This window comes from Alternaria alternata (assembly GCF_001642055.1).
Source record: "Alternaria alternata strain SRC1lrK2f unplaced genomic scaffold CC77scaffold_42, whole genome shotgun sequence".
NCBI classification, from domain to species: domain Eukaryota; kingdom Fungi; phylum Ascomycota; class Dothideomycetes; order Pleosporales; family Pleosporaceae; genus Alternaria; species Alternaria alternata.
The window spans coordinates 41,913-56,977 of NW_017306231.1; the positions used below are offsets into that span (position 1 = coordinate 41,913).

The following is a 15,065-nucleotide window of genomic DNA, read 5'->3' on the forward strand; positions in this document are numbered from 1 at the left end:
TCACAAGTTTACACGCTTTCACCAATCGCGGAGGCGAGGACATGGGTGATTGTGTGGATCGCAGGAATGCAAGGATTAGCGGGGCCGTTCCTGTACCCGGTGTAGGGGTGGGGATTGGACTGGTGGCTTAGACACGCAGACGAACTAGTGCTGAGGCGCGTCAGCTATCGGTCCGGCTTAGCATGTTGTGAGGGTGCGGTGGTTTGTATATTATGGAGAGAGGGTAGGCTAGAGGGTTGGTGTTCGTGATCTGGAATGGTTCTGGGAAAAATGAATTGAAGATGTTGGAGTGGGGGAGCAACGGCGTGAAGCTATCCAGAGCCGGTTGTGATCGGTACGGGACTGTTGCGGCGGGCCGATGCCGCCCGGCACGCGCATAGCCACACGTACCTACATCTACCGACAGACTAGAGCGCCTAACGCCCACTTCTCCAATCCCTTAGGCCATCGTTTCCACGATGGATAAGACATATGACGCAACATGTTCTTTCCTCGTCGACCTACCTTGTCGTTTCTCTCACATCAGCCCCCGCCGACCATTACACCGGCACCCCGCTTCATTGGACGGGAGGCCTTGCAAAGTGATGCCCCAAAGCGGTGCGGGCACTGCCTACTTCGGCACATGAGCAGTGCAGGACCTGCCACAACCGGCTGGGCAAGGCGTTATGCGTGGGTGCTTACTGGTTAATTAGATTAACCGCATGTGTAGGATGTTTGCACGGCGGGAAAGATCATGGGCCAATAAGTTCTATAGATGGTTACAGGCAGGTTGACGAGTCACACGAAGCAACTCCGCCAGCCCCCGAATGGGTTTCTTTGCATGTTTGCAAATGCATCGCGGCGAAGCAAACGTCGATAGTTTACCACGAGCTTCAAATTTCCAAATATGCTAATAATGCGAAAGAACCCAGGTGCCTCGATCACTCCGCTGCGGTTTCTGGTCTTACTCAAACTTGCCCACTGTTCACTGAACTAGACGTCGGAGACTACTCCGCACGACGGCGTAGCGGCCCGCGCAAATACTTTGTTTCTGACTCATAGAGTTCATTAAACATCGCCCGTTAGGTGCCAGCTCTTGAAGCAACCAACGCACCCATCGCACCCATCGAGATGCAGTATCGTCTCGCACGCAGGTGTGGTAGCACGAGAGTCACCGCACTTTGAGCCATGTGGCTGCTTGTGCCATGGTGGTGCAAATTCCGATCCAACGGTGTGGGATATCATCGGTGAGCAGGAAGCAGGGCAAAGGTACAAGTAGCAAGGAAGTAGCTTCCGCGGCGAGAGAACTAAGGATCTAGCAATTCAGATACGTAGTTGGTGAAGAAGCTGAGCATACCACGCACTGATATATCTGCTGACGTAGCGGTCGCAGAGTCGGCTGCGCAAAGTACTCATGATGACGCACTGCTCTGGAGTAACTCAGAGTGAAGAAAATGTACAAGCAAATCCCTTCGAAAGCGTGGTAGAATGTATGAAGACTGTCGATGGTTCTCGCTAGATTTGTATGCTAACGTAAGATTAGCGGCCATTACCACGTTGTAAGAGACAAAACGGACATCTTTATGCTGATTCATGCTTCGATTAGGCTGATAACAGTCTCTCACTTGTCAAAGCTGGCACGCAGTTCTTCTCTCGCGTGCTCATGGCTGACGGCATCCGGCGAATCATCCAACAGCTTCACACACCTGCACTCAGTATCATTGGAACCAACGATAAGGACCTCATGCATTCGGCCTACGCTTTTACTGTGTATGCAAATCCTTTTGCTTCTGATAACGATCGGCAAGCAGCCAGAGTTGTACCTTCCACCATGCTTCAGAAAGCAAGTGCACCTATGTGGCACCCTTGCTTCGAATCTGAACGGATGACACCCTTCTCGCGTAGTTTGCTGAGTAATATCTGTTCAGAGTCCACAAGGATCTATTCCCGAATACCTCATTCAACTCGCTGTCCAGTCAATGACATACTGTGAACACGCCCAAGTACTGCACTCTCTCGCAGCGAAGAAGTTCTCTCATGACAAATGCCTCGCTGCGCTTTGATTGGAAATGCATCCTGCACTTCTGAGGCGTAGGTTCAGGTCAACCCGACGGGCATTATGGAACGATTCCAATCTGACCAGTGCCATGATAAGCCAGGTCAGCGGGGCTAGTACCAATCGCAGCCCGATTTTATTGATACCAATTCCATACAGCACGAACATCAACATAGAACTGATATTACTGCTGCACTATCTTCTATCCCATGAGCGGAGACTTCGAAGAATCGAGGTAAAGTCACGCAGTACAAAAGCTTGGACGTAAGAATATGCAGAAGACTTTCATCCCGGAAGTTACGTTGGCGAGACAATTGATCGACCACTCATATGCACATAGCATGACGGTCACTCCTCTTTGTAACGTGCCCATGCCTCATGCCAGTTCCACTCATCTGCCTAAATGTAGAACATACCTGTACGTCAAAATCGCAATGGTATAGATCGAGAAGACTGGAAATGCAGAGGGAGTAAGGATTACAGCATACAAACATGAATACCAGAATCTACTCTACCACATTCCCACGAGTGTCCAGCAACTTCTTACGCAATCACAGGCACATTATCTGCCTCCCCGACGCTCGAATCGAAATTTCTAATGGCAATCTCCGCTTTCTCCTGTTGCATCTGCTGACCTGCGCCGGACGCGGCTTTCAGACCCTCGGCCATCGCTATCACTGCCTGCTTCATTACAACCATTGTATCGCCCGCGGCAAACACCCCTCTCACACTTGTCTCATTGAACTGACTTGTGACCTTGATATGTCCACCGATAGCTGGGTCCACCGTCTCAATACCCAGCTGCTCGATAAGATGCTGTGATCTATTCACAGTAGCTGGGCGATGCACAATGAAGCCCACAGTCACTGGATTGCCTGTATCGAACTCGATAGTTACACCCTCCTCATGTGAGGGTCCGTTGTTGATAAGACGCACGATCTTGCGGGAGTCGACTTTCGCGCCAACGCCTCGGGCGACCTTCAGCGCTCGCTGAACAGGAGGGTCGTCCGCAATAGCGCCGTTACTGAAAATGGTAAGCCTGTCATCGAATGCTCTGGCCATCTGGATGAGATTTGCTTGTGATGGATGCTTGAACTCGAGGATACCGATAGGAGTGCCACGCTGCTCGAAGCCGTCGCATGCTAGACATTGGTAGATGTGATGTGGCCAGTTCTCCTTGTAACCCGGAATGTCTGGTAAAACATCCTTTGAACCGGTTGCGAGGATGAGCTTCTTCCCAAGATAGGTCTTGTCGTTACTATCGCGGACTTCAAAGCCGTCGTATTTTTCTTCCCCGATTTGCTTTTTGGTAGCATGAGTAATCTTGCTTTGTTGGAACCAGACAGTGTCGTATCGAGATTCAATTTGTTCCCGAGCAGTGCGACGAAAACTATGTGGGTCATGGTGGTCTCTACTGGCGATAGTATGCATTTGCTTGATTCCCTCGTTACGGTATTCCTGGGAGTCAAACACTATTGCTGTGCCCCGAGTACGTGCGAAAAGCAGGGCGGCATTTAGTCCCGCAGGGCCTGCCCCAATGATCAGAAGATCCACCACGTGTGGTCGTAACGCAGCCATGGCTCTAGACTGAGATATGCGCTCCGATAGACAGATGAGGCAGTTCTTAGGCTGTCGCTGTGTAGAAGAGAAGAGACGAAGAATGAGCGCAGATGTCTGATATCGCTGGCACTCCACCATCTTATAACTGTTTGCTGCAGGCTATACTACTAGCTTTCAACGTGCCTTGCACTCGCGCGTCATTAACAACACTACAGATTACTATAGTAGCCCTAGTAAAGACCTTTGCTAGGAAACCTTTACTCTTAGAGCACGTTGCGAATCAGTCACGAGCCAAGGCTCTGGGCTAGTATTGCTCGGTCTTATTTCGTTACAGAATAAGCTTCTAAGAGAAGAGCTAGATCACTTTACTGCTAAGCGCATTTCGACAATGGATTAGTCAACTTCTGGATTTGATATCCTGACATGTCCGCGTCCGCCGGAACCCGACTGCATATTCGCGGTTACAAGTTACCTGCACCATTGCTACTAATCAGCAAGAACCCCAGATCCACGACTCATTCTTCAAATTATCATCCATGTTCCTGAACACAGTGTCTTCACGTACGCTCTGATTGCAGTTTAACGGCCGTGTGCAGTTTTTACTTTGCGCACGTTCGCATCGACCTGTTCGTGCCGTTACAAAACATCGTATTGGATGCCAACACATATTTCATTTCTATTTTGTTGTTGATGCTGGCTCCAACAGGATCTCTCCACCCAAACACGGCGTCGCACAGCCACCGTTCGATGTGCGTTAATCATACCTCAATACTGTCGGCCAGCTGAGTCATCGTCATCTCTCCTGTGTCTTCGGAGTACTCATCGTTCATTTACTGAAATAGCATTCCCTGCTCTGAGTCCTACTTCTTCCTGTTCATCCTCGCGAGAAAAGATACTGTCGGGTCAATTACCGGCTGACCAAATAAGGTAGCATTTAAGCTGCATACCATTGATTGCAATCATACAAAGCTGAATTCTGGCATCTGCATGTCAATCCCCGTGTCGATAAAACCATTCAAATATCGTGACCCTGCAAACCAGTCTTGTATCGAATTATGGCTTACACCCTCGGTGTCATAGCGCGTGCCTAATCCATCAGATCCTGATACGTTATCCACCTCAAGTTCTGGGACGTAGAAATCTTGTCCTTGGGTTGTCATACCTGGCGCATGTTCCGCCGTCGACCACATGGGGTCAGACACGAAGCCAAGAGCGCTCAGGTGCGGACCAAATTGTGCAATGGTATCAAGATCGATTGGGGCGTCTGCATTTATCGCATTGATGTATCCTTGTTCCGAGCTCGAGAACGATGGCATCTGGGCATTCTGACGCTCTTGGATCTTTGCCTGGATGTAGAAGCCAGCAACTTTAGAGAAGAGGAGACACATCTTGTACAGCTTTTCTGCACCTGCAGAGAATTCTCGACACGACTCGAGACTTGTGACGAAGTCTGCAAGAGACTTCAGATCTGTGGGATCAGTTTGCTGTATCGCATTGCTGAACAAGACCATGAACCTGATGGGGCTGGATTAGTGCATCGGTATGTAATCTTAGAGGTCGTCTTACGGGGTGAGTGGAGCCTGTAATGACGTTAGTGTGCTGAAAACGTTGAGGTACGTCATCAGAGTTCTTCGGTGCTAGACATACCTGGAGGATTGACCACTGAACGTATCCTGCCCATAACTCTGTCTTCTCACCAGTGTTGAATTTAGCATTACTTCGCATATGTGCTGTAAGCGCAGCTCGGGAAGATTCAAGACATTCTTGGCTGAAGGTGCTGTTGTCCAAGCTTGTTGCTCGCTGTATGAGTGCGCAGGTCGAGTAGTGCACTACAACGTCGGCATAGAGGAAGACGCCCTCTAAGCGACTGGAAACACCTAACACATATCAGTTGAAAGTTGTCATTGGCCTTCAGTGCAACTGACTTTGCGTATTCGTATCGGGCTCCAAAGCAACTTGGCCTTCATGCCGAAGTTTCCTGCGCTTGGACGGCACCTCAGTCTCGTTTAAGCTCAAATTCTCCTTCATGTCCATGATACTTCCTTGTCCTCGTTCACTCCAAGCCTTATTCATCGCTTCTACGAGAGCAGCGGCCGTCCGGGATCGCTCTTCGGACGGTTTGCGGAACGCAGCTGGACTGTAAAGTTTTTCGTAGATCTGCCCCGAGACCTTAGCCACCTTGACCCAGTAAATCAACTTGTCGCCTCCTTTAAAGCCATTGGGCGCTGTCTCCCTCATAGCGAGAAGAGGTAACGATACATCCCAATCATGGATTCGACTCACGCGGCCTAAGCGCAGTGATAGTTGCTTTTCAAACATGCACACAAACCAGAAAATGTGCATCTTAAATCTCTGTTCTTGTTTTGTATCATACTTCATCGTTTCGAATCGGTGGTAGCCTAGATTTTGGCATAATTCGGCGGCGTTGGAGACTAGAACCCAGGCAAGCGAGGGCCTACACTGCTGAATCGCGCAGGCTGTACCCACACAAAGAGCTGCAGCATGCTCATAGGTCGCTGAGTAGAACATGCCGAGTTGACTCAGGGCGATTTCCATATGTTTTTTGGCTGTGTTTGACCTGCGTTAGCCGATATAAAGGTAGTGAAGATGTGTGCGGCTTTACCCAGTAGAGCATACCTCAACACTGTCAGCGATGTTATCTCTGGGGAAAAGGTGACCTATCATAGCTACACATACTCTTTCAAGGTCTTCATATTGATACCACTCCATGGCGTCATCGAGAACCACGTGAAGAGGTTGAAAAGCACACCGTACGCTAGAAGACGGCGCGCAGTGCCGCATGTGGTTGGATGGAAATAGGCATCCTCAATGATCTCACACAATGTCTCCAACTTCAGCATTGAAGACAGATTAGCGAACATCAAGTTCGGTGCCTCTGTAAGAAAGTCAGCGGTTTCCTAGGTTATCTCGAAGAGGCTGAATGACTCAAAGCTTTGTCTAATACAGACGTTACAACCTCCCAAGGAGGCCGTCCTAGCGTTTCATCATCAACACTTGCAACGGAGCGGTCGAGCAAGGGTTGGTTTAGTGAAGTCGTTAAAGCTGTGTCATGGTTGTGTCGAGCGACCAACTCCTCCATTGCTGTCAATGCGGCTCTGACTTCTGCATTCTGACCCACTGATGGTGTTTCGCCCACTACCTGGACAAGTAAATTTCGGACATAGTCTGACTGCGTGTTGTTTCCAGTCTTGCCTTCGAAATGCGCAGGTGTCTCCACAGCCGGAACGACAATGCTGTCAAAAAGTCGGCTTTGCTGCGTCCTTATCTGGCTAACCGACTCTCCGGAAGCTGAAGGAGTCTGGTTGTTCTCTAATTTGGAGGCTATACTGGCAAGCGCGTGCTCGATGTTGGTAAGACGGTCGTCGAGGCCATGTATCTTCTTCTCACTGGACGAATTAAAAAAGTGCCCAAGGACGGGTTGGATGACATACTATTCTTGAGAAATATGAACTCGCCTATGCCCTTTTTCTGGAAGTGCCGTGGTTCTGCAGACTTGGCTCGTCAGCCACCACGTTGAACCCGTAAGACATACGGTCTGTTCATCGAACCAGGGTGCTTGGCCAACGACACAACTCATCGCAAAGATCAAGTGTGTGCTAGCATCTTCACTTACTACTCTTGTTCGCTCTACATTGCGAGCATGGCACCTGCCTATCGCATCGAATTTTCTTGGTTCTGCAGGAATCACACTTCGAGCGGGCCGTTAGGGCTGTAGCATCATATGGATGACCGATCGTACCGCACGTTTGCCTGTAGCCCCTTCAGGCAATTCATCCATGTCTCCATCCATATCCGCCGTTATAGAGGGTCAGTAGGAACCCCAAGTTACGCTGTTGACACGTGTACGTTGAGAGTGACAAACTAATTCCGGGACTTGAGTTCCAGGCCCGTGCAGGCCCAATGTAGACCCAAACCTTGGAACCCATGAGCCAGCGTGAATCTCCGGGGTCCGGCGGACCCGGCGACTCCGCGACACGCCGAAGGAGATTCTAGGCTTTTCGCGTCGCTGCGATGGAATAACATACTTCGATGACTGGAACATGATCTCGCCGACGATCGCTTCAATATCGATTATCTCATCTAGAACATGGGTATTCACTATTAAAGGGAAATGTTGGTGTTCTCGTCAGCACAGGTTCCCGCCGCGTCCGCCGGAACCCGACGCATCTCTTGACCACCTTTATACCGCATTATTCCATCTCATCCCATCTGTGTTCCATCTTGCATATCATATGCTATTACCACATCATCTCTCACCAGTTGCGTGAATCAGTAGTTGTAGATATAGTCAGTATATCCGCCAAGGTGGCCTTTGGGTCTTGGTACAAATCTGCTTCAAGGAAGCCTCTCGCAATTTGCTCCTAATTTCACATTAAACAGTACTCTCAGACGCATGATGTCACATACCGCTTCTTCGAGTTCCGCAGCTTCATCTTCTGGCATCTGACAACAGGCAGCCACAAGATCCTCACCTTGCATAGAAAGCAGTATGAGGTTCTCTGCACGTTGAACGATCTCTGGAGGAACGCCGTTCAAAGCCGCACAGCATGTACCAAAACTTGAAGTACTGCGGCCCTCGCGGAAGTTGTAGAGGTACGTTATCTGATCGCTGACTTCCGAAGCTTCGACATCGATGCGTACCTCCATGTGGCCGAAGGCAAGCGCAGGCCTAGGCTTGAGTAGGCCCATCTCGAATATTTCGTGGAAATGCGTGGCACCTATCACTTTTGGCCGCTCGGAGCCTAAGCTTAGTAAGTGTTCCATGACTGCGCATGCTAGACCGGCTCCATCACTGGACTCAGTCCCCTTGCCAAACTCGTCTATAATGAGTAAGCTTCGGCGAGTAGCTAGACTCAGTGCGAGTGATATCTGCTGGAGATCTATCATGAAGGCACTCTGGGCACGAGATACTGTTTCGCGGGTCGTGACTCTAGATAGGATCTTGTCTGTCAGTCCGATCTTTGCGCTGTCTGCAGGAACGAAGCTTCCGATATGCGCCATGTATACGATGAGGGCGACTTGTTTGAGGTAGACGCTTTTGCCCGAGTAGTTAGGTCCAGTTAGAACGAGCATACTTGGGCTGTTCTTGTGCTCGTATGCAAGGCGAGCTGCAGAGCTGGTGAGTGTTTGAGTCCTGGTGCCGCAGTTCCCATCGGCTTCTTCAAAGCTTCTATCACCCTCGCCGCCTCTCAAGTATGTATTGTTCGCGACGAAAGATGGTACAGTAAGTTCTTGCAGTATGTGCCTGCACCAAAGTCAGCAGTTATGCCTTAAGTGTGGAAAAGTAGACTCACCGACCCCCTTCGATGCGTACGACATTCTCGCGTGTCATACGAGGGCGACAGAGCTTGTAGATCTTCGCGCCTTGCGCCAAGGCTAGCAGACTATCCAGCTCTCCGCATATGTCCGAACAGGATGTCAACAGTTCTTCATATTGCAGCAAGAACTGAGCGAGCTCATGGCTGATCTCAATCTCGCGGTCCGAGATGATACCGTAAACGTCACCGAAGTGATCATCCATTTCTCGCGTTTCGCTGTTCTTGAAGTAGACTTGCTCTTCGGTAGAGAACATCCTCTCCCAAGGACTGTCGAAAGTACCGTCATAGACCGCGTTCCCGGTCACTTGATCAATGGGGGTAGTGCAGAGAAAGCCGACCTGCGGAAAGTAGATGACATTCAGCGTAGCTCTGATGTCAGAAGGCATCTTTTCGGACAGCTTCCGCGCAACTCGATTGAGGAAGTCGTCGAGACTGTCCAAAGTGTGCTTCATCTGGTCCAGCTCCTCGTTAACCCCTGGTAGGATGATGGTGCGACCTTCCTCTGTCGAGCGTTCCAAGTCAATGGTCTCGCTGATCCTCCTTCCGATCTGAGCCAGATGGTACCCTTCAAATTGCTCAATCACCTTGTTCCTAATTGCCAAAGTCTCTCCACGGATTATATCCAGCAGCGTGTCCTTGAGCTTGAGTGCATAGAATACGAACGCTCGGATTGCTGTCCATATGCTTTTGGAGAAGCCTCTAGCCCCTTTTGTCGAACCACCCACACCTTTTCTCAGATTCACCATCATGACACGCATGTTGCCAACACTCTTCAAACTTTGTACGAGACTCTGTAGCGGAGGATCGTTGTCTGGGCGGGTGAAGACCTCGAGAGCGCTCAACCTTTCGTTGATCACATCGAGGTTGAGGCTAGGACGAAGGAACTGCTGCCGAAGTAGGAATCTTCCTTGCGGCGTCCGCGCTAGGTGGTGGAATAGACCATACACAGACAGGCCCTCTTTTTCACCAGATCTGGTTTTGGTGGGCCCTTTATTGTGCGAATGCGGATGGGATTCGGCACCCATGATCTGTAGAGAGTGAAGTGTGTCTGCGTTGATGAACATCGTCTCTCGTAGACTGAACATCTCCAAAGTTGCGATACGGAACACCAAGTATGCTGCATGGTCACCTGGAAGGTATGCAACAGCGCGTCGACGTTGAAGATACGATACGAGTGCTCCGGCGCAGCCAACCTACTTAGTATTAGTGGCGTGGATTCCTGCGAGGAACGGAATATTACTGTGGAACGACTTTCAAGGTCGACCCAACCTGCGAGCCGGAGCAGTTGACCTTGTTGACCTATCGTCCCCTCTTCATCCAAGTGATCCATGGGAACGATCTCTCCCGGAACTCTGAAGCTGACGCGAGTACCATGTTCCAGGCCTAGGCGCAGACTGACGAGCTTGTTTTTCCCAACCTCGTAAGAGAACTCATTTGGTGGTCTCACCTCTAAGATGAATGGAAGGCGAAATTGATCATTGTCACTATGTGCGTAGTCGGCATTCTCAGCCTCTGGATCAAAGCGCTCAATCAGCTTGTCGTCAATCTTTGTCGATACCAGAATCACTGTTGGCTCGATGAATGTTCTTACTGTGGTTTCGTTAGTAGCCCGCCTACGTTCAGTATCGAAGAACATACGGGCTTCGATGACATCAACATCTCCACACTGAATGTCTTCCATGAAGTACAGCTTCTCGTCTCTTGCGACATAGTAACAACATCCCACCGTACCACGCGGCGTCAGATCAACGGCCATGATAACCTCGATCAATGTATCATCATTCTCTTCGGCTTCGTTACGAGCTTCGGAAGGCGTGTCCGTCGACGTGTCCAGAAAAGGTCCTCTTCGGACCTGTTCGCGAGGCCTGCTCGGACCAGAGGGCACATTGGAAGCGGCACGCTTGGAGGAAGCCCGCGAACTGCTGGTGGAAGTGGGCGTGCGACTGATCTGACTACTGCGATTGCCGCGAGAAGAAGCGCTACTGCGACTACCTTGATGCCGATGCGGAGGCCTGGTAGTATGATTGCGCGCCATCACCTTGATCGAGGATGGTGATTTTGCTGGTCACAGTACTTTGGTGAGGTGAGAGAACAGTGAATGAAGTGAGTTGAGAGGAAAAGAGGAAGTCGCATGTAAGCAATTACGTGACGCGTGCCTTCCGCAAGTACAAAATACTGAACCTGATCAGGGTATCGTATGCATTGATACAGTCTACAGAGAGGAAATCGTTTACCTACAAACACCGCTAATGCTACATTATTATGTACATGCAATAGTACAGTTTACATTCTGTTATACAGTCATATCATCGTTAGTCATACTGGTTCATGCGGCAGCGACGGTGAGACCGGTGCCTTCCTCGTTGATGGCGACCTTGGCGGTGTCCCCGCTGCGAATCTCTCCACGGATAATCCTGTCCGCTAAGCTGTTGCCAATCTCTCTTGCAATGAGTCTGTTCAGTGGCCGAGCACCGAACTTCGGGTCGTATCCCCGATCACATAGCCATTGCTTGGCTTCGTCCGGACATTCTAACACGATTCTGCGATCGTCCAGTCGCTGCTGCAGTTCCTTCAAACGGATGTCAACGATGTCTCTGAGTGCTTCGCGTGACAGACGGCGGAAGACGATGAACTCGTCGAGACGGTTGAGAAATTCTGGTGGGTATGTGGCGGAAACGACATCCATGACAGCGCTACGTACTGCTGGCGAGATCTCGCTGGAGTCCTTGTCCACCGAGTGCAGGACGTCATCGCCGACGATGATATCGGCTCCAAGGTTCGATGTCATGACGATGATGGTGTTACGGAAATCAACCTTGTGGCCCTGAGCATCCGTGAGGAACCCTTCGTCAAGCACTTGCAAGAGCAGTGTTGAGATGTCTTTGTGGGCCTTCTCCCATTCATCGAACAGGAGGACTGCATAGGGCTTTCTTCGGACAGCTTCAGTGAGCTGGCCGGCGTCTTCGTACCCAACATAGCCTGCAGGAGAACCGATGAGGCGCGAGACGGTGTGCTTCTCGCTGAACTCGCTCATGTCGAATCGAATGACAGCCTGGGGAGTGCTGAAGAGATACTCCGCCAACCTCTTGCAAACTTCAGTCTTTCCTACACCAGTCGGTCCCAACATCATGAAAGAAGCGATGGGCCGGTTCTCGCCAGATAGCCCAGCTCTCTGCAGACGAATGGCGTTTGCAACAGACTTTAGGGCCTCATCCTGGCCCTTGACGTATTGCCGCAGAGTGTCTTCCATGTGAATGAGCTTCTCACTCTCGCCCGAGTTGAGCTTGGACAGCGGGATGCCAGTCGTACGGGATACGACAGACGCAATGTCGTCTGCAGTAACAGAGTCATGCAGTAAAGAGCCCTGTCGATTGGCCCCCGCAGTAACTTCTTCGTCTTTGGGAAGCTTCTGCTCTAGCTCAGGGATCCTGCTGTATTGCAGCTCGCCAGCCTTCGCAAAGTTACCCTCTCGGCGGGCTTGTTCAAGCTCGAGCTTCGCCCTCTCAAGGTTTGTCTGCGCGTTTTTGATCTCATCGAGCTCGGCTCGCTCCTTTTCCCATTTCTCGGTCAACACCTTCACTTCGTCTTGCTTTTGTTTCAAAGTTTGCTCAAGACGCTCACGTCGTTCTTTGCTGGCGATATCGGTCTCCTTGCGAAGTGACTCAAGCTCGATTTGAATTGTCATGATCTGGCGGTCGAGCTCTTGGATCGCGTCGGGCTTGCTCTCTTGCTGGAGACGTAGCGCACTGGCAGCCTCGTCTACTAAATCAATAGCCTTGTCTGGAAGGAATCGGTCCGTGATATATCGGTTACTGTACGAAGCAGCGGCGACTAGAGCGTTATCGGTAATGCGCACACCATGATGAACCTCGTAGCGTTCCTTGATACCGCGCAGGATCGAGATAGTATCTTGTACGGTCGGCTCGCCTACTAGAATTGGTTGGAACCGTCTCGCAAGCGCTGCGTCTTTCTCAATCTGTCGGTATTCGTTGAGTGTTGTCGCTCCACAGAGTTGTAGCTCTCCACGGCTAAGCGCAGGCTTCAGAAGGTTACTAGCATCAATGCTACCCTCCGCTTTACCCAAGCCTAGCAATGTGTGCAACTCATCCACAAATAGTATGACACCCTTGTTGGCCTCCTCGACTTCCTTCAAGACGCTCTTGAGTCGCTCCTCGAAATCTCCCCGGAATTTCGCGCCAGCAATAAGGGATCCGAGGTCGAGGGAGATGACGCGCTTGTCTTTGATCGATTCGGGTACGTCACCTTTTACGATGCGCTGTGCTAGACCTTCAAGAATCGCCGTCTTTCCTGTTCCTGCGGAACCTATCAAGACAGGATTATTCTTTGTTCGTCTCGACAGAATTTGGATGGTACGTTGGATTTCGCCGTCTCGTCCGATGACTGGATCTAGTTTGCCATCACGCGCTCGCTCCGTAAGATCTACACCATATTGTTCCAAAGCGGGCTTTTCCGGCTCACCACCCAGGTTCATGCGATGCGTTCCACCTGGAGGTTGCGGTCGGCCTCCACTTGCATATGTCCTCGACGAAACAAGCGGTCTTAGGAGCTTTTGTTGCTGAGGCAATCGTGATGCGCATGCGTTGAGACATAACGGCGATGTACGAATGGGAAGTGATCGTGGGATGGAGGGTGAGGCGATGCGCCTCGCGGCTATGCGTGCTCTACTGGTCAGCATGACGATGTCGGAGTCAGAAAACGAGCAAGAGTCAGATTGAGGAAGACGGAAGTGGCATCATTATATTCGTGACTGATGGGGCGAGCACAGGCTTCGGCGAAGATGCGCGGTGGTTCGACAGCTTTCTACGCGTCTATGAGCACACATTTCAGGCTTCAACATCCACAGCCAATGCAGGCAAAAGCCGAGGAGAACAGGTGGGACCGACTCGTATGCATGCGAGGTCCAGATGCATAAAGGTAAACGACTGTGGCTGGCACTGTGTCTTCGTCGCTGTCATTGTCGCGGGCAGGGAGGGGCACGTGCTAGCGCCAAGGCTAGCGTGTTTTTCTCAGCGCAATTTCCTCCATCAAAAACTGCGGTCGTCCCTCTTTTTCTCGACACAACAACTTCGATTCCTCCATTCCATACTCGCAACCACACAACTGCAAATATGGGTTTCACCGATCTCGTCTCCGAAGCAGGCCTGACTCTCCTGAACAACTATGTCAGGACCCGCAGCTACATCGTTGGGTAAGTTCCTACCCCGCCTCGCATTTCGTCCCGCCTTGTATTTTCCCACTGCATCGCGTCGCACTCCCACCCTTTCATGATGAGAACAATTGGTCCGTGTTAATGAGGCGGCTTAAGACCCCGCTATCTGAATACAAAACCACGCGCTTGTCGCAACTCTGATCTATCCCTTGTTTCTGCTGCATCTTATCCAGACACCATGGAGGAGTCATCAGCTAACATGCCCCAGCTACTCCCCATCGCAGGCCGATGTAAAGGTCTACCAGCAGATCAAGCAGATCCCTGCTCCCGAGAAGTACCCATACGCATGGAGGTGGTACAACCACATGCTCACCTTCGAGGCCGAGTTCGACTCCCTCCCCGGTGACCCAACCAAGGACTTCACTGCCTACGGCCCCGAGTCCTCCGAGCTCACCCTCAACCCCGCCAAGGCCCCTGAGAAGGAGGCTGAGGACGACGACGACGAGGTCGACCTGTTCGGCTCCGACGACGAGGAGGAGGACGCTGAGGCTGCCCGCATCAAGGAGGAGCGCCTTGCTGAGTACAACAAGAAGAAGGCCGGCAAGGTCAAGCCTGCTGCCAAGTCCATCGTCACCCTTGACGTCAAGCCATGGGGTATGTTCTTTGGCTCTGCTTTATCCTACCTGTGTACTAACAGCTTCCAGATGACGAGACAAACATGGACGAGCTCAAGGCGAACGTTCTCTCCATCGAGAAGGACGGTCTCGTCTGGGGTGCCTCCAAGTTGGTCGCTGTCGGTTTCGGTATCAAGAAGCTCCAGATCAACTTGGTCGTCGAGGACGACAAGGTCTCGCTGGACGAGCTCCAGCAACAGATCGAAGAGTTCGAGGACCACGTCCAGTCCACCGACGTTGTCGCTATGCAGAAGTTGTAGACAACTTGCTGTTGGCGCGCGCGTTGT

At 51.1% G+C, this 15,065-nt stretch overlaps 5 protein-coding genes across 5 annotated transcripts; 1 reads left to right on the top strand and 4 right to left on the bottom strand.

Annotated features, from left to right (window-relative positions):
- Positions 1 to 2,231: 2,231 nt before the first annotated feature.
- On the bottom strand, positions 2,232 to 3,698 carry CC77DRAFT_1026610 (FAD/NAD(P)-binding domain-containing protein). The gene has a single exon (XM_018526297.1). The coding sequence runs from the start codon at positions 3,611 to 3,613 to the stop codon at positions 2,579 to 2,581; it is 1,035 nt and encodes a 344-aa protein (XP_018378896.1). The 5' UTR covers positions 3,614 to 3,698; the 3' UTR covers positions 2,232 to 2,578.
- Positions 3,699 to 4,554: 856 nt separating this feature from the next.
- On the bottom strand, positions 4,555 to 7,193 carry CC77DRAFT_950905 (hypothetical protein; the record flags this gene model as incomplete). The annotated part of the gene is made up of 7 exons (XM_018535343.1): positions 4,555 to 5,110; positions 5,162 to 5,175; positions 5,243 to 5,472; positions 5,521 to 6,173; positions 6,287 to 6,491; positions 6,542 to 7,002; positions 7,048 to 7,193. 7 exons carry the CDS (start codon positions 7,191 to 7,193, stop codon positions 4,555 to 4,557), a joined length of 2,265 nt encoding a protein of 754 aa, XP_018378897.1.
- Positions 7,194 to 7,951: 758 nt separating this feature from the next.
- CC77DRAFT_1036281 (hypothetical protein) lies at positions 7,952 to 10,969 on the bottom strand (the record flags this gene model as incomplete). Its single annotated transcript, XM_018527002.1, has 4 exons — positions 7,952 to 8,861; positions 8,911 to 10,127; positions 10,175 to 10,524; positions 10,573 to 10,969. 4 exons carry the CDS (start codon positions 10,967 to 10,969, stop codon positions 7,952 to 7,954), a joined length of 2,874 nt encoding a protein of 957 aa, XP_018378898.1.
- A 145-nt stretch (positions 10,970 to 11,114) lies between these two features.
- CC77DRAFT_667490 (P-loop containing nucleoside triphosphate hydrolase protein) lies at positions 11,115 to 14,158 on the bottom strand. The gene is made up of 2 exons (XM_018532679.1): positions 13,839 to 14,158; positions 11,115 to 13,605 (listed from the first exon to the last, which is right to left on the bottom strand). The coding sequence occupies exons 1-2, from the start codon at positions 13,846 to 13,848 to the stop codon at positions 11,261 to 11,263; spliced, it is 2,355 nt and encodes a 784-aa protein (XP_018378899.1). The 5' UTR covers positions 13,849 to 14,158; the 3' UTR covers positions 11,115 to 11,260.
- Positions 14,064 to 15,038, top strand: CC77DRAFT_1067822 (elongation factor 1-beta; the record flags this gene model as incomplete). The annotated part of the gene is made up of 3 exons (XM_018529038.1): positions 14,064 to 14,143; positions 14,373 to 14,758; positions 14,809 to 15,038. 3 exons carry the CDS (start codon positions 14,064 to 14,066, stop codon positions 15,036 to 15,038), a joined length of 696 nt encoding a protein of 231 aa, XP_018378900.1.
- Positions 15,039 to 15,065: the final 27 nt, after the last annotated feature.

Coding starts and splice junctions, on each gene's coding strand:
- CC77DRAFT_1026610 (XM_018526297.1), bottom strand. CDS start 3,613: ATGGCTGCGTTACGACCACACGTGGTGGATCTTCTGATCATTGGGGCA.